Raw genomic sequence first — 23,361 nt, 5'->3', positions numbered from 1 at the left:
TATACCTTATGTGTAGCATTCACGCTTCTTCACATGTTTTTGAAACCCTAATACTATAATGGCAAAGTGAACACGAAGGAATCGGACAAAACAGGAATTTTTACCAGTAATACCAGTCAAAGCAGAGAGGAAAAAAACTTGAGTGTGGGACTGTTGGCATTAGAAAACTGGATTTAACAGGTTTTCTGATTAAATGCAGTTTTGCTGATTGATTTTGAAAAGAGTTCATTGGACTAGAACTGTCAGATTTCATCATCTTTATTTCATTTTTGTCGCATTTACTTTTTTACGTGCATCTGGTTAAGTCAAATCATTGATTGGCACATTTAGAATGACCTAAATTAAACAAGTGACTCAAAATGTGTGAAAGTTAAAGAATCCAATTGTTAAGAATACATTCCAAGTTTTAGTTGCTGATGTGTTAATGTAGCAACTTAAAGTTGTATTATCCAAACTCAAAAGCACAAGATTACCTTTGCAGATTTGATGCTTTTTTGTGATTGAACTTGAAACAAACTTAAGGCTCAGCAGCAGGACCGTGCCTCAATCGCTCCCCGACTGTGTGTGTGTGTGTGTGTGTGTGTATATAAATATATATATATATATATATACAGTGCCCTCCATAATTATTGGCACCCCTGGGTAATATGTGTTAAAAGCCTTAAAATAAATTCAATTTTTATTGTAGAAACATACTCTCACACTGAAAAGTGTAGAAAAATGTAACCTTCAACTCAAGTGAATTTTTAAGGGGGGAAAAAAAACCCTGACTAAGAAATAATTATTCTTCATAAAATCAACTGTTCCACAATTATTGGCACCCCTAACAATTCCTAGGAAATACATGTAATTAAAATATTTCTGTCATTTCTACAGTAGTTTACAAAGTTGATCAGAGTATGTAGGAACATTTAATTAGTTATTAGAAACATCCTGTTTCCCTGGGGTATAAATATGACGTGACACAGAGGCCATTTCTCTTCAACATGGGAAAGACAAAGGAACACACCGTTCAAGTAAGGCAGATGTGTGTCGACCTTCACAAGTCAGGCAATGGCTACAAGAAAATAGCCACTCGCCTACACCTGCCCATATCTACGGTCAGAGGAATCGTTAAGAAGTTTAAAACAACTGGAACAGTGGTAAACAAGCCTGGAAGAGGACGCAAGTTTATTTTGCCACCACGCACAGTGAGGAGGATGGTCAGAGAAATAAAAAAATCTCCAAAGCTCACTGTTACAGAATTGCATCAAATGGTTGCATCTTGGGGTCACAAAGTCTCCAAAACAACCATCAGGCGCTATCTACATGCCAACAAGTTGTTTGGGAGGCATGCACGGAAAAAACCTTTTCTCACTCAAAATCATAAGCGCAAACGTCTGGAGTTCGCTAAGCGGTACTGGGCCTTCAACTGGGACCGTGTGCTTTGGTCAGATGAGACAAAGATAGAGCTTTTTGGCAACAAACACTCTAAGTGGGTCTGGCGTAACAAAAAAGATGAGTATGCAGAAAAGAACCTCATGCCCACTGTGAAGTATGGGGGAGGATCGGTGATGCTGTGGGCCTGTTTCTCTGCTAAAGGCCCTGGGAACCTTGTTAGGGTGCATGGCATCATGAATGCTTTGAAATACCAGGACTTTTTAAATCAAAATCTGGTGGCCTCTGCCCGAAAGCTGAAGATGGGTCGTCACTGGGTCTTTCAGCAAGATAATGACCCTAAACATATGGCCAAATCTACACAGAAATGGTTCACCAGACACCGAATCAAGCTCCTCCCATGGCCATCTCAGTCCCCAGACCTCAACCCCATTGAAAACCTGTGGGGTGAGCTGAAGAGGAGAGTGCAGAGGAGAGGACCCAGGTCGCTGGATGATTTAGAGAGATTGTGCAAAGAGGAATGGTCGAAGATCCCTCTTTCTGCTTTCTCCAATCTTGTGAAACATTATAGGAGAAGATTAGGTGCTGTTTTGTTGGCAAAAGGGGGTTGTACAAAGTATTAACATCAGGGGTGCTAATAATTGTGGCACACATGATTTGATGTAAAATAATTATTTCTTAATGTGGGATTTTTTTCCTTCTGAATAAATGCACTTGAATTGAAGGTTGGATTTTACTCTTTTTTTCATTGTGGTCCCCTTATTATTTATAAAAAAAAAGGAATTTATTAGAAGCTAAAGAACACATCTTAATCAGGGGTGCCAATAATTATGGAGGGCGCTGTATATATATAGCTCACACGCTCTAATATTTCATTGGACTGTCTTTAGCTTTGATTACAGCACACATTCTCTGTGGCATTGTTTCGATAAGCTTCTATAATGTCACCAGATTTATTTCCATCCAGTGTTGCATTCATTTTTCACCAAGATCTTGTATTGATGATGGGAGAGTCTGACCACTGCACAAAGCCTTCTCCAGCACATCCCAAAGATTCTCGATGGGGTTAAGGTCTGGACTCTGTGGTGGCCAATCCATGAGTGAAAATGATGTCTCATGCTCCCTGAAGCACTCTTTCACAATTTGAGCCCCATGAATCCTGACATTGTCATCTTGGAATATGCCCGTGCCATCAGGGAAGAAAAAATGGAATAACCTGGTCATTCAGTATATTCAGGTAGTCAGCTGACCTCATTCTTTGGACACATAATGTTGCTGAACCTAGACCTGAGCAACTGCAGCAACCCCAGATCATAGCACTGCCCCCACAGCCTTGTACAGTAGACACTAGGCATGATGGGTGCATCACTTCATCTGCCTCTCTTCTTACCCTGATGCCCCCATCACTCTGGAACAGGGTAAATCTGGACTCATCAGACCACATGACCTTCTTCCATTGCTCCAGAGTCCAATCTTTCTGCTCCCTAGCAAACTGAAGCCTTTTTTCCAGTTAGCCTCACTGATTATTGGTTTTCTTAAGGCTACACAGCTGTTCAGTCCCAATCCCTTGAGTTCCTTTCGCATTGTACATGTGGAAATGTTCTTACTTTCACTATTAAACATACATTCCAAGTTTTAGACAGAATCCAGCCGGGGGTCTGGGGCCCGCTGCTGTTGTTTTTCTTTGATTTCACCAAACATTCACCGATCACGATCAATCAGGATTTTTTTCCGACCCCAATTCTTCCTCCAAGACCATGGTTCCCCACTATCCTTCAAGTTTTTAATAATGCGTTGGCCAGTTCTTAACCCAATTTTATTAGTTTCTACAATCTCCTTAGATGTTTTCTCTGCTTGATGCATGCCAATGATTTGACCCTTCTCAAAGAGACTAACATCTTTTCCACAACCACAGGATGTGTCTTTAGACATGGTTATTTAACAAATGAGAAGCTACTCATTGCATCAGTTGGGGTTAAATAACTTGTGGCCAGCTGAAAGATAATTACCCATGCAGTAATTATCCAATAGGAGGCTCACACCTATTTGCTTAGTTAAATCCACGTGGCGAGGCAGTGTATCTTTTTGACGGATCAAACCTTTTGTACCCTCCAGAGGACAAGCAATTACAGAAACCGATTGTTTCAGTTCAACTACAATGTACGTATATTTGAACAGTGACTGCATGTGTGTGATTCAGGCCTTCAGTGACCTGACTTCATGTATTGAGAAATGGACAAATACACATTATCAGCCTTGGTCCTTTGTATAAATTTTATTGATTTATAGAGTAACATTTTGCAGAAAAGGATATTTGTGTTTCTCAAAGAAGTGTTGAGCTGTTGTTGCAAAAATCAGCTGTCAAATCGGTTGAAACAGTTTCAAACGACACCCCAACCCTGCTCCTGTCATCTATGTGTTTTTATTCATCCTAAAATAGTTTTTACTAATACATCAAGCCAAGATCATTGGTTGGCTGTCAGGTGTATCATTTTATTTACATTGCAGTAGGACAGCCAAGTGGTGAACTACATTCGTTTGCACCTGGTAAATACTGTTTAAAACTTTTTGTCTCCCACTAAAATAATAATTAAGGTAGGAACAGACTTTCCGTTGCGGCTGATTGGATGACTCAGAGTATGAACTCACCGGCACTTATTTATTTATGAGCTGTCCACTGCCACCCTTGGGGGGAACCGTCTGCAACTTTACTCCTAGTTCCCATATATCCGACAGCTCCTGAACGCAGCAGTAGGCTGAGTGGCTCTGTGAAGATGGCGGACTGTATACGTGTTCCTCTGCTCCTGCTTTTGATGTGCATCTTGTCGTTTGTGCATCCATTTAGAGCAGATAATGTTATCGGCAAATTGCTCCCCAATCCTGACAACCCACAGAATCCAGCCGGGGGTCCGGGGCCCGTTGCGGTGAATGCTGGAGTCGCTGAGAGGAACCAAGGCGCTGTGGCCTCGCTGTCTCGGAAGCGCTCTACCGGCTGGAAGTTGGCTGAAGAGGCGGTGTGCAGGGAGGACCTGACCCGGCTTTGCCCCAAACATTCATGGAGCAACAACCTGGCGGTCCTGGAATGTCTTCAAGACAAGAAAGAGGTAAATTAGCGGGAGGGAGTCCTGTGATTGCAGGGAAAGATGCAGGGTGTGCCTGCTGAACGAACCAGTTAGCGTTAGCTTCCACAGTTAGCCAGCTGCTAGCCAACGTATTGAGAGAACGTCACGTCATATGTCGGCCAAAAATGCAGTAATTTATAACTTGTGAAATAATATTCAACATGACACCCGCTGCACAAATAAATTGAAAACATGTTCGAAGTCGTCAGGAGGCACTCTTCAGTTCGGCGGGATGCAATGCCACGAACGGCACTTTCCTTCTTTACGACTTGCAACTTTTTGAAACGTGTCCCCTAATAAATGTTGTCTTTAACGTCGCACATTAGCGAAGAACTAACCGTTGATCAGTATAAAAACAACTAGACACCATCTGAAATAAACCTTCTTTCGTGTATACATTGTAGGCCGAATTAACTAGAAGACACGGCTATTACTGATGCAGTCTGTGTTTTGTTCACTTCATTGTCAGTGATCTAATAGTGAGTTAGAGCTCAACAAACTGGTAGTTTATTAGGGTTGTTCGGAGCCGTTTCAACTCAAAGTGCTAGCGGCTAAGTGCAACATTGTCCGCCAACATGTTGGCGTTACAGTTTGGAGCCACAGTTCCACACTGCTTGTTTTAGCCAAACCAGTAACCAGATAACTTTTCATTCCTGGTTAGTCAACGATAAGGCTGCTAACTAAACGGTAACCGTTATCATTACACCGCTAGCTAATGTAGCTCCAGGGAGGTGTTAGCTCGGATAACATTGCCAAGTTTTTTCGCTGGTATTGATATTGTTATTATTGGTGTTTTAAAATAATCTTTACCATTTATTTTGTGTGTCACCGGCAATTAACAACAGTGTCTAATCTTATTTTAGACCGCAGTTAGCCCTAGTGACTTGTGCTGACAGTGAAGAGGTTAGAGCTGACTGGTGATTTCACCCTGGTTGAATAGCTGTCCTGTAGCTAACGGTAATGATATAGGAGAGTTTAGATCCATTTGACTGCGGACACCCATTTTACCCTGGGAAAGGTTTTAAGTGGCCCTCCACTTGAGCCTGGGGCAGCACTAGGATTACAACTCTGTGGTTTTTGGAGTAGTTAATTTTGTCTTGACATGTTTAGGTTGCAATTAACCATAAAAAAAGAAAACAAAAAAAAATCCCTCTTTAATTTACTTCTTACCAGAATAGGACTCTATATGTTTGTAATGTGGGTGTTAATGTTTTATAAGATCACCCGTGTATCATACAGATTAATATGAACTATATTCTGATCAAATGAAGTGATATGACTGAGGAAAGCGGGACTCTCGTCGCCAATCAGTCAGTGTGGCCTGGACCGGTTATTTTGATTATCAACAAATCTGTCACTTGTTTCTTTAATGGACTGATAAGTTGGAGATAAAGATATGTAGTTTACTGTAGTATAAAACTGAAGAACAGCTATTCATTACACTAGAGATGCTGCAACCTCTGCGTTTGATCCCAGCCCAGTCATCCTTAAGTGAACTGACCTAGGCTGAAGTTAAAAATAATGGCAGGTTGGTGGTTGGAGGGTCGGTGTGTCATACATACACTTGCACAGTATGATCACACACACGATAAGGGAAACACAGTAACTGTTTTTTTTTTCTTCCTCAATGTACAGTTTCTACACATCCTCCCACAAGAAAAAAAACGTCTTTTGCAGACTAGCTGGTGATTTCCTGGTTCACCATGCTGCTTTTGTGACCTTTAGGCTCATTCAAGGGCTCCTTGAGAGATCAGCGTAGCGGTCTCGTGGTTGGCTGGGTGGCTGCAGAGCTCATTCCCTTTTTTTAAGCTCATTAGCTGCCTGTCAGCGGCAGGACTACAGCAGACTGAGAACTCTCTGTATGCTACAACAGGAGCTTACAGCTGCCCATTATCTGCTTACTCACAATCACAAGACAGCGTCCTCTCTGGTGGTAGAAGTCGTCATGAAATGCCCTGTCCCGTTTATAGAATGTGGGACAATGAACTGCTGGGGAAAAGCTAAGAGAGAGATTTTAAAGAAGGGGGGCGTATTAAAAAGTGCGAGAGTCAGTGAATCACTCATGCCGTCTATTGCAGATTTTTATTTATTTTTTTACTATTGTGATTGCTTCTGTTCAGCTTCTACCCATTTAACGCGTGGCGTGAGGAACATAATTAGAGCTGACATGAGTTGAATAACAGAGAATTAATCTGCATCAATTTTAAAAATGTGGGAATTATTTAAGCCATTCATTCAGCTGTTTAGCACAAATTCTAAACAGTGTCTGCTTATAATTTCTGAAATGAGAGGCTTTGATATTTTTTTGTTTCCTATCTGTCTAAATTAGCTGAAAATATACTCAATACATAAACAAAATAACCATTGTATATAAAAATAATGAGGTAGAACAAAAAACACATTTGCATCCCTAACTGGAATATTACCTGGTTAATCAACAGATGATAATCATTAATGAAAATCAAATGTAGTCACATCCCGTTATGTGCTTTTTTTATGTTAAGATCTTAGTAAAGGAAATCTATTCATCCATAAGCTTATGTTTAAGGTAAACACTGGGGTGTTAAAGCTTTCCTTGTTCTTCTGACGTATTTTCAGGTTGATATTGTTTGTTCGTCAGTATCTCAGTGCCCTCTACACCAGGCTGCTTGCTGATTCTCATCAAGACCTTTAAAAACCTTTTTAATGCCACGGAAAATGACTCTGAAGTTCATGACTGGTACTAGAATGCAAACAATTTGATATAGGATGTTTTTCCCCCCCCCCCACAGAGGTTTAAATGTTGAGTATGGTGATCTCAGTGTAAGTGCTTTGTTTTACGTTTTTTTTACTAGCTCATCACAGTGGTGTACCTTGACATCTTTGGAATCTTAATGCCCGTTTTTCGTTGTAATCATTCACTGGTTAATTAGTTGTGGTTGCGGTTTTCTTCACTCCGTTAAACTCTCACTAGAGCTTCCTCGTTCTTGTTTTTATGGATAGTTAAGTTTAAGTTTGCCTGACTGGGCTGAGTTCTCTCTGGACAGTGTTACAAGAGTAATTTGTGTACTAGGAAGTGTTTACCACAGTTGAATTGTACATAAAATCCAGAGGGTTTTAAAAATCAAACTATGCTGTTAAAATGCATGTTTTAAAAATAACAGTATAATGGAACTAACAAAGACAATTCTAACGTATCTGGTCAGCAAGACTCTTTTTAAGGCACAGGCTATTGATACATTTTCAAATGATCCACTACAGGAGGACTAGAGGGTAGTCAATCCCATTAGTCATTCAGTGAGAGGCAGGGTATCCCTTGGACCAGTCACCTATCAATAATAATGCGGGGGCCTAACACTGAAAAACAAACAACCATTGACACTCACATACACATCTGTGACATGCATGTCTTAGGACAGTGGTAGGAGGCCAAAGCCCCCAGTGAAAACTCACTTAGGCACAGGGAGAACATGCAAACGCATTCAAACCCAGAACCCTTCTTGCTGTGAGGCGTTAGTACTAACCACTACACAACTGTTCCAAGGATGACACAGTACTACTTATTTCAACACCCCAATTTGATGCTGTTTTACACAACAAATAAGCTTAATCGATTAAAGGAAAGGCAGTCGGTAGCTGCTGTACCAACCACCTTTTGTGTCAGCTGGCACTCTGCTGTTCTCTGGTTTGAGGGTGAGATTAAGAGCTGCTTTTAGATGCAGTGCATTTTTGTGTGTCTCGATTCTGCCCTCTGACCGTCCTGCTGGTGGCTGTGGTTTTGTGTACGTGGTGCAGAGCCTAGGAGTCCAGAGGGAGGAGGCTTTGGAGATTGAACTCTTTACTCTGACCGGTCGGCTGCATGGGCCACCGTTGTCTGCCTCTGTCTCGTCCTACCAGTTTTATCCAGTTCTACATTTATCAATCAACACATTAATGCTACAGGACAAAAAAAAAATAACTGCCTTGTTGCTGTGCATATATTAAGCTTCTTTGAACAACACGGGGAATAAATCTCCCAAACCAGGGAGTGCATTTCCCTTTTTGAAATACCACTGTCTCTGTTGAAGCTTTAATGATCACTGATGGTCTAATACCGAGCACTTGCGTGTTGTTGTCTTTGATATTTGCCTTTTTAATAGAAGTTCTTATCTGAAAACAGAACTGTACTGAAATACAGACGTTAATGACTACATTTGTCCCATTTTCATGTATCACTCCAACACCTGATACAAACCTGAGCCAAGAAAGGTTCAAATTTTAAGAGTGCTTCTAGCTGATCTGAATGCAGTGTAGGTGGTTTAGCAGTTTCTGGTTACTGTCTCTAGTCAATCCATGATTAAAAATGCAGTGTACATAGCTCACTGTTAACACCTGGCGTTTACACGACACTGCTGCGTCAAGGGCCAGCTCTGTGGAGGCTGTCGGAGATGATCTGTCGATATCCTGTCTGGTGTGCTGATGTCCACTGGAGTGTGTCATTTGTTGCTTTTGTCCGTCCTTTGCTGTCTTCATGTCAATATTTGCAGGACCCGTTCTTGTCTCTAAAGCATGAAATGATCTTGTAATTGCATGTAAATGTGTTATTTGAGGTTCAATTAAATGTTGAAGTTTTGTTAGTCAGACTAAACAAGGTGTCAACTAGGACCTTGGAAAGTGAGGATCATTTTTCAACATTTTCTCTAATTTAAAAGACGCAGTCAGTAGTTTAAGAAAGTAATGATCAGATGAATGTATCATGAAAATGATCAGTACTTACAGCACCAACAAACGCCTGTATTTTAAGCTGCATGAATAATGCCAGCTGCTTGAATAGTCTTGTGTTGTGGGTTAAATTTGGAAATCTTCTTTGTATTTTAAAAGTGTTGCACAAAAGGAGGAAGCTTTGCTGTGGCAGGTTGGCTGCATAGGCCACATTGATGCTGAATGAGCGGTCTTGTTGCTGTATGTTCAGCTTTTCTGAACAATACAGGAAATCAAGCTTCCATACCAGACGGCATATGTGCCATGTTAAAATACCTCTGTCTCGGTTGAAGCTTTGATGCTCACTGCTGATGCTAAGTACTCATGTGTACCTTTTTATATTTTCCTCTTATAGAACTTATAATATAAAACACCCTTTGCAGTGCCGTACTGAAATGTAGACATTAGTTACTGTATATTTCCACTTTGAAAGACTTTAAAGTATAAATGAACTAGTACCAGTACTAGGTATTAGTCTGATTCCAGATAACACTGTTGGTCTGATACGACCGATGCCACTGTACGGAAATGTAACATTAGAGTCTTGTTTGCTGAGCAGGGACGCGCCCTGTGCATGTTTAGCAACCGCTAATAAACTCAAAAGAAGGAGGTAGGCGCAGGTTAGCAGTTTACTCGGAAGTTTTGGCTCAGAGATTTGGTGACGTGGTGGATGTATAATATCTTTCTTTATTCAAAGCAAGCAAAGGAGCTTTTAGTTTGTTTTGACAAATGTATTTTATTCATTTGGGAAGTAAGCAGAATTTGAAGTGCAGTTGAAATGATAAAGACATGGGTCTTTTGAACAGGAAGTTAAGCTAATGACGGCCCTAATCCTAGTGTATGCACTAAATCTTAGCTTCTTGAAGGCTTTAGTATTATTATTATTATGCCTTCATTTTCACAAATGTACCTGTATGGCAAACAAAGCTGACGTGATATGAGTTTTTTTTTTTTTTTTTATCGCAAGGAGTGAATGGGCATACCGACAATGTTGACAGTATTGCATAAAGTGTACCAGCGTTGATCCTTTCTGCTTGTCTCTGAATAGCTTTCCACACTTTATTTGATATCCATCACGACAGTCACAACGCCTACCAATGTGTTAATGTTTGGACCCAATACACGGACCACACCCATCCTTGAACTCATGCTTAATACCTCAACTTTGCACCTTTCATTTTTTTGAGGGTATCTTGCCACAGCTCTGAAGTTGTTAAATCGATCTGCCAAAGTATTCAAAACTGCCTTTGTGGTAGAGTCTGCTAAAATAGGTATGTCCAGGACCACACACACACAAAGAGAGAGAAACTCACAAGGTGGACACAATACCAGCCATGCAAGCCGGTATTTGGTTTTATTGTTATTTTATCTTATTAGTTTATGTTAAAAGTGAAGGTGACCTGCGGCTGGTAGAGTCCACTAAGTTTCATTCTGTACAAGTCGTAAAATATTTGCAATACCAATCCAGTAGAAATAAACTAAACCTCTTTAGCTGCAAATTGTAGTGTCATTCTGACATGTGCAACATTTTAAAATGTAACAGTCAGTTTGAAGGACAACAGGCAAAATTTAATAGAAAAACAAACCACTCCCAAAGGAAACATGAACCAAAAATAACATAGTAAGCACACAAAACCCATTCTTATTAACAATTAGGTGTGGGTGTTCATTGTTTCCTGTTTTGAAGATCTCTGCTGCACCTTCTGCTGGATTTTGAATGTCAGCATCTCACCCTCTTTTCACTTCTTTTTGTATGAAGCCGGTGGTACACATCTGTCGCACACCTGACCCAAACACTGCTCAACACAACTGCTTTGGTAGAGGGGAAAAAAAGCACACTTTCTGTGTGGAGAGACAGAACGGTTGACATTTTAAGAGTGCTTCTAGCTGATCTGAATATAGAGTAAGCGGTTTCTGGTTACAAATGTTACGTCTCCATGATTAAAAATGCAGTGTACATTGCTCACATTAGTACTTGACGTTTACACAACACTGCTGCGTCAAGTTCCGGCTCTGTCGAGGCTGTCAAGGATGATCAGGAGATATCCTATCTGCTGTGTTTCATTTGTTGCTTTTGTCCGTCCTTTGATGTCGTCATGTCAATATTTGCGGTTCCTGCTCTTGTCTCTGAAGCATGAAATGATCTTCTAATTGCATGTAAATGTGTTATTTGAGGTTCAATTAAATGTTTGAGTTTTGTTAGTCGGACTATACAAGGTGTCAACTAGGGCCTTGAAAGATGATCATCTTTCAACATTTTCTGGCATTTAATAGACGCAGTCAGTAGTTTAAGGAAGTACTGATCCGATGAATGTATCATGAAAATGATCAGTACTTGTATTTTGAGTTATATCTTTGGTTTCAAGAAGTTTCATTCTGACATTTTATTGACCATTGACAGATTGATCCCATATGTCTGAACTTGATGGGAAATCAACTGTTCCAAATACTTCAATGCAAACTGATTTCCTATTCTGTTGGCACTGGATTCATTCAGATACTTCTTGCTGGGAGCTTTAGAAAGCAGCTTTTAAAAGGACAATAAACATGAAGCCTACGCATATAGACCCTAACGCCCAGCTGCTGTGCTCTCTGCGTCATGACTCCAAGTATTGGAAATGGCGGCTTCCCTCTGGATTCTCCTCCCCTCCTATCTCTCGCTTAATGTGTCATTTTCTCTCTCCATCACTTCCTGTCGCCCATTTCCAATTATAGCTCGACCTCACTCTGGTTTTCCCAAGACAATAAGAGAAGAGCTGATTAAGTTTAATTTAGCTGCAGCTATTAAATGAGATGGAGGCTTTAACTGATTTTCACGTTCAGTGCCTGAAAATTTCAGCAATGTGATTGGGTGTGTCGGTCTTGGTGTGGCTAACAGCTGGTCAGCAGCTCCAACACTCATGCAAACAGTTTATGATTACGATTAATACAGTAATTCAGACTTGGTGCAGCTGAACATTTTCCTGTTGACTCACAAAACGCTATTTCCACACTTTCATCCAATGTATCTGTTCACAAATATGTGAGAAATTTTGGGCTTTCTGAAACATGCTGATCCCCTGACAGAGCTGGATAGATGCTCGCAAGACACACCGTGTAGCTGGACCCCTGTCTGCGGCTTTTAGAGTGCATCACAGAGAGAGAGAGAGAGAGAGAGAGAGAAAGAGGGATCACTCTGACAGGCTAATCAGCGTAGCAAAAAAATGAAAGTGAAGAGAAACGTAAGTAAAGAAAGTAAACAGAGTTTGAAAAGTTCAAACAGCACATGAATAATCTGAACATTCAGATCACAACATCTGGAATGAATGGGGCCAGTTTCCTAATTTCTGAGCCTGCCAGCTAATCCCAACTCTTATCATTTAAGTTAAACGTGGAGCCTCTTTGTTTAGTACACTTCTAATTTGTGACATGGTAAATATATAGAAAGTTGTTTTGCTGCTCTGGAGTCGGGTGTCAGCTGTTCTGGGTCACATTTCTTCTCCCATTTATTCATTCGTTCATTGTTTCTACCAACATGTGAAAGCTGTTTCTCAGTGCGGTCAGGGTGAGGTCCACCCCCTCATCACACATTTTATTTGTGTGAAAAGCATTGTTACACTTACGTGTAAAATGCATTGCAAACACAGACGCAGATATTCAAACACACGCTGCCTGTTCGTGGCTGCCATGTGGCAGACGGTCAGAAAAGTGGCTGGTCATCTGCTGGCAGGCATTGTTGATTTTTGTTTTTCTCCGGTTAAAGGGTAGCGGAGGCTGTTGAACTTTAGACGTTGGACTGCTCATTGAGGCAGGAAGTCGACCAGTTCAGCTCAGGTTAACGCAGTGCAACAGGAAAATATCTCTGTGGTCTCATTGGCCTGAGAAGCTGCGTCCTGAGTCAGGAGGCCACCTACGAAAGTGTGTCATTCAGAGGGCTACTGAGCCACAACTGCATCTCTTCTTTAAATGAGACGCCTGCAGAGGTTTAACCACAATGTCACTGCTAGATTCAGCAACTGTCTGAACTCACTGTTCCACTACAGGCTATGGATTATGGGATTTTACAAGTTGTAAAAGATAATCATGAGGTATTATATAGTTGAAGGAAAAGATAGGCCTAATCTTTTACAGCTTTCAGAGGAGCTGTCCTCAATGTGACATATTCACTCTCAAATTGTTGTACCAAAGAATGAACCTTACAAAAATGTGTTAAACTTGAAGTTATCCTCTTGTTATACTCAAACATCTCTTTTCTCTTTTCTATCTTTCAGGAAACGGAAATTGCTGCTGAATGCAATCATGTAAGTGTCTCTATAACACCCATTCCCAGCACGATATCATGATGTGTATGTCGATTAGAGAGCATCTGAGACTAATTTCCACAAACGCATACACATGTTTGGTAATTCAGTCGCATAAATAAGAAAAGCAACAATCATTAACCAGCTTTGTATTGAGTTTTCAGATGTTTGACATATAAGGTTATTCTTTTGACCTTTGACATGGAGACAAACATCTACTCCACATCTGACCAGACAGCTATATTCTGTAATAGTTTTTACACACTCTCTGCAATATGTAGATATTTTTAATCTTGGACCTGACTGTTCTGTTACTGAGCTGTCCATGCACCTGTACGCTGTAGCTGGGAGGACAAAGGGTGGATAGTGTGTATTGTAAATTAAACAAGCACAAGAATGAGTGGCACGGCATCCACTAAGATAAAATTTCACTGCCCCAGGGCTTTGTCATGGTCTATAATTTAACCATAGTAAATCACACAATAGATGCAGTTGGAGCTTTTGAATCAACATAAAACCTGAACTGTAGAAATATAATTAAACTTCAAGCAATTATATATTTATGTATTTTACACTGAAGTTAAAAAGTCATGTTTAAGATTTTTTTTTTTTCTGTTAATTTGTGTTATTGATTGTAAAGTTGTGTTAATTTTACTTGGGACACAACAGTAGTTGATGATGGACGACATGTTTCATTATCTTCTCTCCTCCAGCTCCTGTGGAACTACAAGCTGAACCTGACCACTGACCCAAAGTTTGAATCTGTAGCAGTGGAGGTCTGTAAGACGACCATCTCTGAGGTGAGTTGCTAAAACCAAACCTCTACTCCTTAACAGCACGATTGCTATGTCAACTTCTTGGCACTAACTTGACTTAGTTTAGCAGTTTTCAGGCAATTGTGTTTTTGGAGTGTAGGGTTTAGAGTTCAGTTTAACACTTTCTAAAGTGCAAAGCAGGAAACTACACACGATGTTAGTAGCATCTGAATTTCAACTGACTGTGCCTAATTTTTCATGATCTAATATACAGGAAGGCATTATCTGTAATATATGCTTGAAGTCTATATTGGCCAAGAAGCAGCAATTTGTTTTTAAGCCTCTAAAGTCCTTAAAGTTTCACGACAGCTTTCCTCTCAAAATGATAATTTGGTTTCACATACATACATCAATCAGGCAGAACATTATGACCACCTTCCTAATATTGTGTAGGTCTCCCTTGTGCCTCCAAAACAGTTGTGACTCATCAGAGAATGGACATGGGCCTTCTGAGGGTGTCCTGTGGTGTCTGGCAACAGAATGTTGTTAGTGGGGGCCTTTGGGTCCTATGAATCATCCCACAGATACTTGATTCGTTGGGGATCTAGTAAATTTGGAGGCCAGGTCAACACCTTGTGCTGTTCTTCATGTTTGAGTTGTTCCTAAAGCGTTTTTGTGTGTGTGCCTGTGTCAGGCTGCATCCTGCTGGGGATGGCTGCTGCCATCAAGGAGTGTCATTGCTATGGGGTGGGGGTGCCTGGTCTGGTCTAGGTGGGTGGTACATGTCTGAGTAACATCCACATGAATGCCAGGTCCAAAAGTTTCCCAGCAGAACACTGAATTGTCACAACATGGTCAATATTATTTACTTGTCTTGTCAGTGGTTTTAATGTTGTGGCTGATAGGTATATATTTTTCATTAAATCCTCGGGCAGGTTTCATGTAAGGTTGTGTTTTAACATGTTTATAACAGTAAATAAACAATAAAAGCATAAAATAATTTAAAGTCGGCATTCTCCTTCAATGGACGACAACTTCTACGTTTAGGCAAGTGTTGCTGATTGCTTAATTTCCTTTGTAGATGGATGTCATGCAAATAAACGCAAATGAAGCAACGATCTTCTCGTTTTTGATAACACATATGCAGCGTTAAAGAAATATGCAAATGATGGTTGATATTAACCTACAGACGGTACATATGCAGTATAAAGAAACTGAAAACCCAAGCGTTTACAGAAGAATCCACTTATAGTGAGCACATCTCTCCAGGTCAAATTGAAAAACTCAGAAAGATGATGATGATGATTTCTCTGGAAAAATGAGCACTCCTTCTGTATTGTATGGAAACTAACAAATTCACAATAGCAATACACATAGCAAAGAAGAGGATGATTTGGTAAAAGCACCTGTGTAGCTTCCCTAATGGGGAAGGTTAAATAGTCGGACAAGATACAAAACAGTAATGTGCTATTTATGTCAAATGGTGGTGGTTGTTACAAGCAATATATTTTGTCAGCCCAAATCACATTTTGTGGAGTATAAGGAAAGCAAAAGAATGTGTCTACTCTCACACATGTAGTGACTAGTTAAGTGGGAGATGGGTTTTACACAATAAATGTTCTTATAATACCTCTGTAGTATGGAAATTTGTCTAATACTTTTAAGAGAACATTAACATGTAGTTGTCTCACAAGTGCTTTACCACACCAGAGGCTTTTACATTTAAATTTTTATATAAATTGACTAAATATTCAATTTTAAGCCATATCACCTAGCTCTAGTAAACTATGCAAGATGACTTGAGGAACATCAAGGTTTCTGTGTACCAAGTCGCTCTGTTGTTTCTCTTCACTCAGATCAAGGAATGTGCAGCAGAGGAGCTGGGAAAAGGCTACCTGGTGTCCTGTCTGGTAGATCACCGTGGCAATATCACGGACTACCAATGTAACCAGTACATTACCAAGATGACCACCATCGTTTTCAGTGACTTCCGGCTGATCTGTGGCTTCATGGACAAATGTCATGATGACATCAACATTCTGCACTGCGGTAGCATCAGCACTGGAGAGAAGGTGAGTTGAAGTGCTGCCATAGCCACATTTAGTTTTTCACTTATCAGGTGTTTTTAAGGTTTGACTCTAATGATTTTTGGCCCATTATTAAAAGTGCAGTCGTGCAATGTACAGTTCATCCACCTCCACTTTTTAGTGTTGAACGTTTAAGTTAATAACATTTTCTGTATTGACATAAATCTATACCATAGACTGTATATAAATATGGACAATGCATCCCTACTTCCTTGCATTGGCCAGTCTGATGCTATTTCCCGGAGATACGTCTGGCGCCATCTTGCGACTTCGGAGCCAGTTAGTTGTACAGAAATTGTGTGGTGTTGTTGATTCATTTAGATTAGACTTAATATGTGTATTTTTCAGTTTTGCTGTGAAAAAGTTAAATGTTGCATTAAAATATATATAGTTTATTGTGAACTGTTCTGAATGAGGACAGGAGCCATTTCCTTCCTTTTTTTTTTAAATTTAAGTGCATTAATTACATTTTGCTGTCTCACTCTCTTTTGCGAAACTGAGACAGACATTTTAAAAACTGGCTCGAGCTCGCCACGTGGTATAGACTTTGTCCATTAGGTTCAAACCTTAAAGGACTTGCAGGACTGTAGAGGAAGACTAGTGGACACCAAACCTGGTCTTTTGTTTTGGAAGCAGGAATGCACACAAATTTGCTTCTTTAATCGCCAAACGGATGGCCTCTTCCAGATTTTGTGGTTGGTCACTGCCTCTGTCTGAAAGCCTAGAAAACTACATTCAAAGTGTGACTCAGCTGGAGTGAGCAAAGAGATGTTTGACTCTGAATGTATTTTCTCCCTTCTTAGGAGAACCCCATAAGCTTAGTTAGAGTTTTTACTAGAGCCCGACCGATATATCGGCTGGCCGATATATCGGTCGATATTAGGCATTTTCAAAACTATCGGTATCGGCATTTATAATGGCCGATAAATGAATATTTCAAAAATAAAATAAAAACGAAACACCCTTCAACCATGTCATGAGTGTTGGCGTTGTATAGTTTAGTTTGTCCACCAGAGGACACTCTACACCGTCCCTGTTGGCAACACTCGTGTATAACTCGTGCTGATCCAGCCAGAGTCGGCAGAGAGAACCAGTTATCCGCGAGTAAGACCATCGGTGAAGTGTGTTCATGGTGAGTTGGTCACGAGACATACATTGCTTGAATAACAATTAAAAGAACATCCCCATCAGTTCTCTTAACTCAAATAAGCATGACAAAATTCGTGACTATCATGTCCAGTTTTGCTGCTGTTAAATAAGCCGAGAGTGAAGCGGAATTAGCTAATTACGTTACGTTGTTACAGTGTAGTTGACTGACTGTCCTTTTAACGTTTGACAATGTGACTGAAGTATTTCTTTAATAGCGTGACAGTTATAGCAATGAGACGTATCATCTCTCCTTGGCCTGTTATATTGAAAATGTATGTTTTACAATTTGCAGTATGACGTTATCCATTGCTAAATTATGGCTCATCATAGACTAGCTAACCACAAAGCTAGCTAATGCCACTATCAGTGGAAGACCGCTAACGTTAACATTAATGAGCTTGGAAACCACAACGAACTTATTCTGCCTAAATAAAGTACTGTAATGATTACTGTATTTATAACTAGCATATCTCTAGTTACAGTCCCTGCATTGTAAAATGTAAGTTAGACTTGCGAGGAGTGAACATTTAGACAGAGAAAAAGTATCAAACGTAGCTTGTGCATAAAAGTTAGCTTTTCTTTTACACGTGTGTGAAATCCAATGACGCCAAGTGTGCGTTGCAGACTGTCGTTCAGCCGCAGCATTAACGAGTCACATAATGGATTTAGATCGCTAAATAGTAGGTTTTAGAAGGCAGGCAGCAACTGATGATTGAAAATGGTTTGATGTAGCTTGATGGAAAGAATTTAAAAAGTGCAGGTAAAGGGATGCATTATCATATTATTTTAGTTAAAACTCATAAATAACTACAAATAACTAATGTTAGGGAAATCTGTTAATGTTTTGTTGCGCGTTTCTGAAAAAAAAAAATATCGGCCGATATATCGGTTTTTAAAACCAACAAATATTTGTATCGGTATCGGCCTTCAAAATCATTTATCGGTCGGGCTCTAGTTTTTACAGGATATCGTGTCTGCACAATTAGCGAGTTATTTATTTGTCAACATTGGGTTCATTATCAGAAATCTGTCATGGTGGCTTATCATTCAGAGTGGAGACTATAGTATGGTTTATTTATACTGAAAGTAAAAAGAAAAACTCAAGGTAAAAAAACTAACAAAAAAAAACGGGGAGCTAGTGCTTCTTTGTGCTCATGGCTAAATTCTGTTCTACTGCCTTAGCACACCTGAGTCTAACACATATCTCTGCACTTACACTTGCTATTTTAAGTGCATAGGATGAGTTTGGTAATGTGCAGGGCTCTATGATGTTGTATTCATGATTGGTAAAGAGTTTAGTGTGATATCTATATATCCCAAATTAAAAATGACTTGCTTACTCACTTGGGATACAGAGTTCAATTTTTTGGTTTTTTATGTTACTGTTGACATTTGGGTTAAGACAAGTGGTTCTAAGAAACTTTAGAAAATGTACAGAACAAAATACATATTGTATTGCCAGCAATCAAACACAAACACTTCGAGCAGAAAACACATAGGTGTTCAGCTGGGATCAGGCAGTGGAAATTAAACCTATGCACTTAAAAATTAAGCTTCTTCTACCTCTTCATCTTATAGACTCGGGGAGATGTAAATCTTCCCAGAGCTGAGACACAGTGACTGTCATACCTGACTGTAACCGCTACAACTGTGACCTTTGCTCTCTTTGCAGGACATCCACTCTCAGGGTGAGGTGATCGCCTGTCTGGAAAAAGGTTTAGTGCGGGAGGCCGAGGAGCAGCCAGGGGCACATGCCATCAAGGATGACTGTAAAAAGGCCATCATGAGAGTCGCAGAGCTCTCCTCTGACGACTTCCACCTTGACCGCTACCTTTACTTCGCCTGCAGAGACGACCGGGAGCGCTTCTGTGAAAATGTGAGGATTTATTGATATATATTATTTTCCCCACAGGGTTGGGGGTGTCTCTACCACATTTAGTGATTTAGAGTCAGTGAACAGCGTTCATTGAACACGTTAATATTTTTGTGAACTGTGCACTGAACGCATCATTTCTGAGTTTCACTCAATCTGGAGGGAAATGACGACGTTCACCCCGTTCCCCCGTGCACCCCCAGTGTACAACAGTGTCTATAGTAGTAAAAAGGTAATCTGGCTGCAGTTGATGGACTGTTGTTTGTTTCTGAATGTTTTAGACAATGGCCGGGGAAGGACGCGTTTACAAATGTCTGTTCAATCATAAGTTTGAGGAGGCCATGTCCGAGAGGGTGAGTACGGTCCATATTAGTAATTAGTTACTCTTTATTGCGATAAAGAGGGTGTGATTTTATTCAAGTTCTTTTGGCAATCTGGAAATCAGACCAAATAAATGTTCAGTTTTTAAAACTCAGTTGTGGTCTTGACGTGGCTGTGTGTCCTCAGTGTCGCGAGGCGCTGACCACCAGACAGAAGCTGATTGCTCAGGACTACAAGGTGAGCTACTCACTGGCCAAAGCCTGCAAGTCAGACCTGAGGAAGTACCGCTGCAGCGTGGACACCAACATGCCCCGAGCTCGAGAAGCTCGTTTATCTTATCTGCTGCTGTGTCTGGAGTCTGCTGTACATCGAGGTAAGCAGCTCGGCCTCCAAGTGAGCTTCCTATTTGTCAATTACTGTTCCTTCCAATGTCTGTAATTGTTAATCTAACAGTCAGAGGCCACTTTGAGATCAATGATGTGTCAGTCCCTGTTCGATTTTCTCTCATGATTCATTGACATCTATGCTGTGAACCTCCCACTTGGATGTCTGTCTCAGTTTAGCGTTGTGTAAAGTAAACATAAAAGGACTACTGCTTAGATTGTGAAAAACAGCATCCGTCCATCTAATTCTTATGAATGCAGCATCTCAGGAATGCTGTGACAGATTTTTTTTTTCAACTTTGGCTGAATTTATCAGATTTTGGTGCTTCAAAGTGTAGCTGTGTCCATATTTTAGCTACACAAGGTGTTACCATGGCGACCAGAGTCTGGAACGTCTATTGGTGATGGGCATCAGTCAAATGTGGACTGGGGTCTGCTCTATGAAACGTGTTGTGTGTTGAATATTTCATTCTCAAACAGGTCACCACACTTAAGTGTTTGTGTGCATTTCAGGTCGCGTGGTCAGTGGTGAGTGTCAGGGTGAGATGATGGATTACAGGCGAATGCTGATGGAGGATTTCTCTCTGAGTCCTGAGATCGTGCTGCACTGTCGCAGTGAGATTGAGAGTCATTGTTCCGGTCTGCACCGCAAAGGACGAACACTGCACTGTCTGATGAGGGCCGGCCGAGGAGACATGGGGGCCATTGAGCCCAACTGTCAGAAGGCGGTGAGTGGGAACAACAGTACAGTTTGTTGTAAGTGGATGGCAAGAAAACAAATAGGATGGGACATCATGGCGCTGCCTTTCCTGAATGAGCCCAAGTCATGCTTGTCAGGACTATGCTGACAAGTAAAGTACAGTATATTAACTGTTCCAGTTAGTGTTGGCGATGGGTAACAGCTTCCAATTTTGAATACAACATTCTTAAAATTCTTTTGTTTGCTAGCTACTACATCTCAGTTCAGCTGAACTTTTTTTTCTTCCCTGCAGACCTAATTTGTATATTATGTATATTCTGTATATTCTGCCAATAATTACACTGGATGGTGTATGATTTAAATCCAGTGGGTAGTGCTTATTATAAATAAAAAAAATACAGCTGCATGATTTATTTGCAAAAGGTGCCTTAGACTGACTTGACAGTGTAATGGTTATGTTAAGTCTTAGTCTATTGGCACATAAACGTCAAACAGCTTGCAAATGTGTTGGTAAGCAGGATTGTCTCAATAATCATTAACATCTGCTCTGAGTTCTTGTTTGACACGTACCAGAAAACACAGGCACAAACTAGCAATCATGTATTAGAGAAAACTGCAATACTTGAGATGAGGTAAGATGAGATAATCCTTTATTTATCCCACAGTGGGGAAATCTGCAGTGTTACAGCAGCATACAGTTTATTTGATAGTGCACATAAGAGATAAAAAAAAGGTAAACATTAAATAAATACACATTTTTCGAGGTTGGAAAGCCCCAGGATGTTTTCTCATGAGATGCTTGTCCACACCTTTCAATAAGGGGGTGTGGGCTTCATTTCAACCATGCCTGGCAGCCTGAGACACCATTGGTGAAGTTGAACATAAACAAATAATAATAATAATAATAAGAAAACCTTTATTTGTCCCACAATGGGGAAATTGTGGGACAAATAAAGTTTGTGTCCAGTATCACACTGTCAGGACTGCACATATCCGTTTTCTCCCTGTACCCGAGCCAACAAATTGAAAACAGAGTGTTCCTTCTCGTGCTCCCAATTCCCAAAAACAAGTTGCTCACTGTTGTTTTGTCTAAATTTGAACATAGGAAGTAGGAGGCTGACGCACTGTGTATAATCATTCCAAATCAAGTCCAAGCAGCCTATTCATGCAGGAAAATGGTCATGTTTGGAGGTGTTAAGTGTTTCTCAGGTGACCACTTTGAGCTTTCAGAAGTACTGTCTGAATATTGTGGGTGTTCTTTTTTTTTTTTTTAAATTCAATAAACCGGTGCTGTCAGCGTTCCATGTCAAATAAACCAAGTAGTCCCATTAACCCCACTATGGCAGCAAGCTAGAGTGTGCTAACCCTCAGCCGGCACCCCACATGAGCCAGCTGGCTGATCTGGCCGGGGTATGACAGAGCACTGAGTGGCCTTGTTTCAGCTGTGCAGGCAGTTGCCTCACTCATTTTCATTTGGTTCACAGACGGCCCTTTGGAGCATTTATACAGACATTGGGCTTGTTCTTTAGTGAATGTTGTTGTTTTCTGCCTATAGCTCCAGACGTTGATCCAGGAAGCCGACCCCGGAGCCGACTACCGCATCGACCGCGCACTGAACGAGGCCTGTGAGTCTGTCATCCAGACGGCCTGCAAACACATCCGCAACGGTGACCCCATGTGAGTCCTCTTCATCTTGTGTATTACATGTACTGTCTTGATGCTGTCTTAAGTTAATTCTTCTGGTATATATTCATAATTCATGCATTTTGTTTTCCCTGCCTTGTCACACTGCACTGAACCTTTCTTTTGGCGGGTAGACAAAAATAACTGCAGACACTTGATATTTCATTCTGATGCAAAGATCCAGATTCCAAATGTCAGTTCAAATGTTTGATGTAACGTTCAACGTAATATGTGAAAATGGAAACCTCTGAAAAACTGTGTTCTATTAAAGAGGTCTTTTTGTAGCCTAACATCTGCAGTCACACTGAACACTGTCACAGAGAGGGTTATCAAATTGTCAAGTCAGCCCAGAGTGCTAATGTGGCTGTGAGCATGTTCCCATAAAAGGGGTGGTTTTGGCCAAATCTACTGGCAGCTGAGAGGCGTATTTGACTACCAAAGAGAAAACTATAACAGACAAATACAAGCAAGTCAAACACATATTCCTGCCTAAAAGCAAAACAGATGTTGCTGCCAGATGCAGGAAGTCAGCCAGAAAAAAACTGTTTAAATGTGTAAATTAATAGGCTTAATACCACTGCACTGTAATGGGGCAAAGAGTTGAGCTGACTGCAATTAGCAGTTGTTTGTTTCTTTAAATTAATGTGTGGACAATTTGTAACCCTGCAGTGTCAAACTGGAAAAATAAATGGAAATTTTTAAACACAAAGCCAGAAGTAGGCTTGCTTTCATATGCTTCAGTCCAGTGTTTCCATCAGTCGCTGTTATACAATAATGATGTTCAAAACAAATGCACAATGAAATGGCTTTGACATCGCTCACAGGATGAGACTCTTGCTGAGGAGATAGCCATCTCCAATAATAAATTTATAGAATTGAGCACCCATCAGAATAATGAGATTAATTTCTGTG

At 40.5% G+C, this 23,361-nt stretch overlaps 1 protein-coding gene across 3 annotated transcripts in view; it reads left to right on the top strand.

Annotated features, from left to right (window-relative positions):
* The first annotated feature begins 3,569 nt into the window (after positions 1-3,569).
* Positions 3,570-23,361, top strand: part of LOC311495064 (Golgi apparatus protein 1-like) — a 34,143-nt gene continuing 14,351 nt past the window's right edge. For 2 of the 3 annotated variants that reach the window (XM_084554376.1, XM_084554377.1), the window contains exons 1-9: positions 3,572-4,481; positions 13,469-13,498; positions 14,212-14,298; positions 16,110-16,325; positions 19,162-19,365; positions 19,644-19,715; positions 19,870-20,056; positions 20,580-20,794; positions 22,322-22,443. In XM_084554376.1, the coding sequence (XP_084410502.1) occupies positions 4,152-4,481; positions 13,469-13,498; positions 14,212-14,298; positions 16,110-16,325; positions 19,162-19,365; positions 19,644-19,715; positions 19,870-20,056; positions 20,580-20,794; positions 22,322-22,443 (1,463 nt within the window). In that variant the 5' untranslated portion in view covers positions 3,572-4,151. Of the gene's footprint in view, positions 4,482-13,468; positions 13,499-14,211; positions 14,299-16,109; positions 16,326-19,161; positions 19,366-19,643; positions 19,716-19,869; positions 20,057-20,579; positions 20,795-22,321; positions 22,444-23,361 lie in introns of all 3 variants that reach the window. The other variant, XM_084554375.1, reaches the window with a different exon arrangement.

Source organism: Chelon labrosus, assembly GCF_963514085.1.
Source record: "Chelon labrosus genome assembly, chromosome: 11".
Lineage (NCBI taxonomy): Eukaryota > Metazoa > Chordata > Actinopteri > Mugiliformes > Mugilidae > Chelon > Chelon labrosus.
Note: the sequence above shows the minus strand (reverse complement) of the source record. Positions and strands in the feature narration are given on the sequence as shown.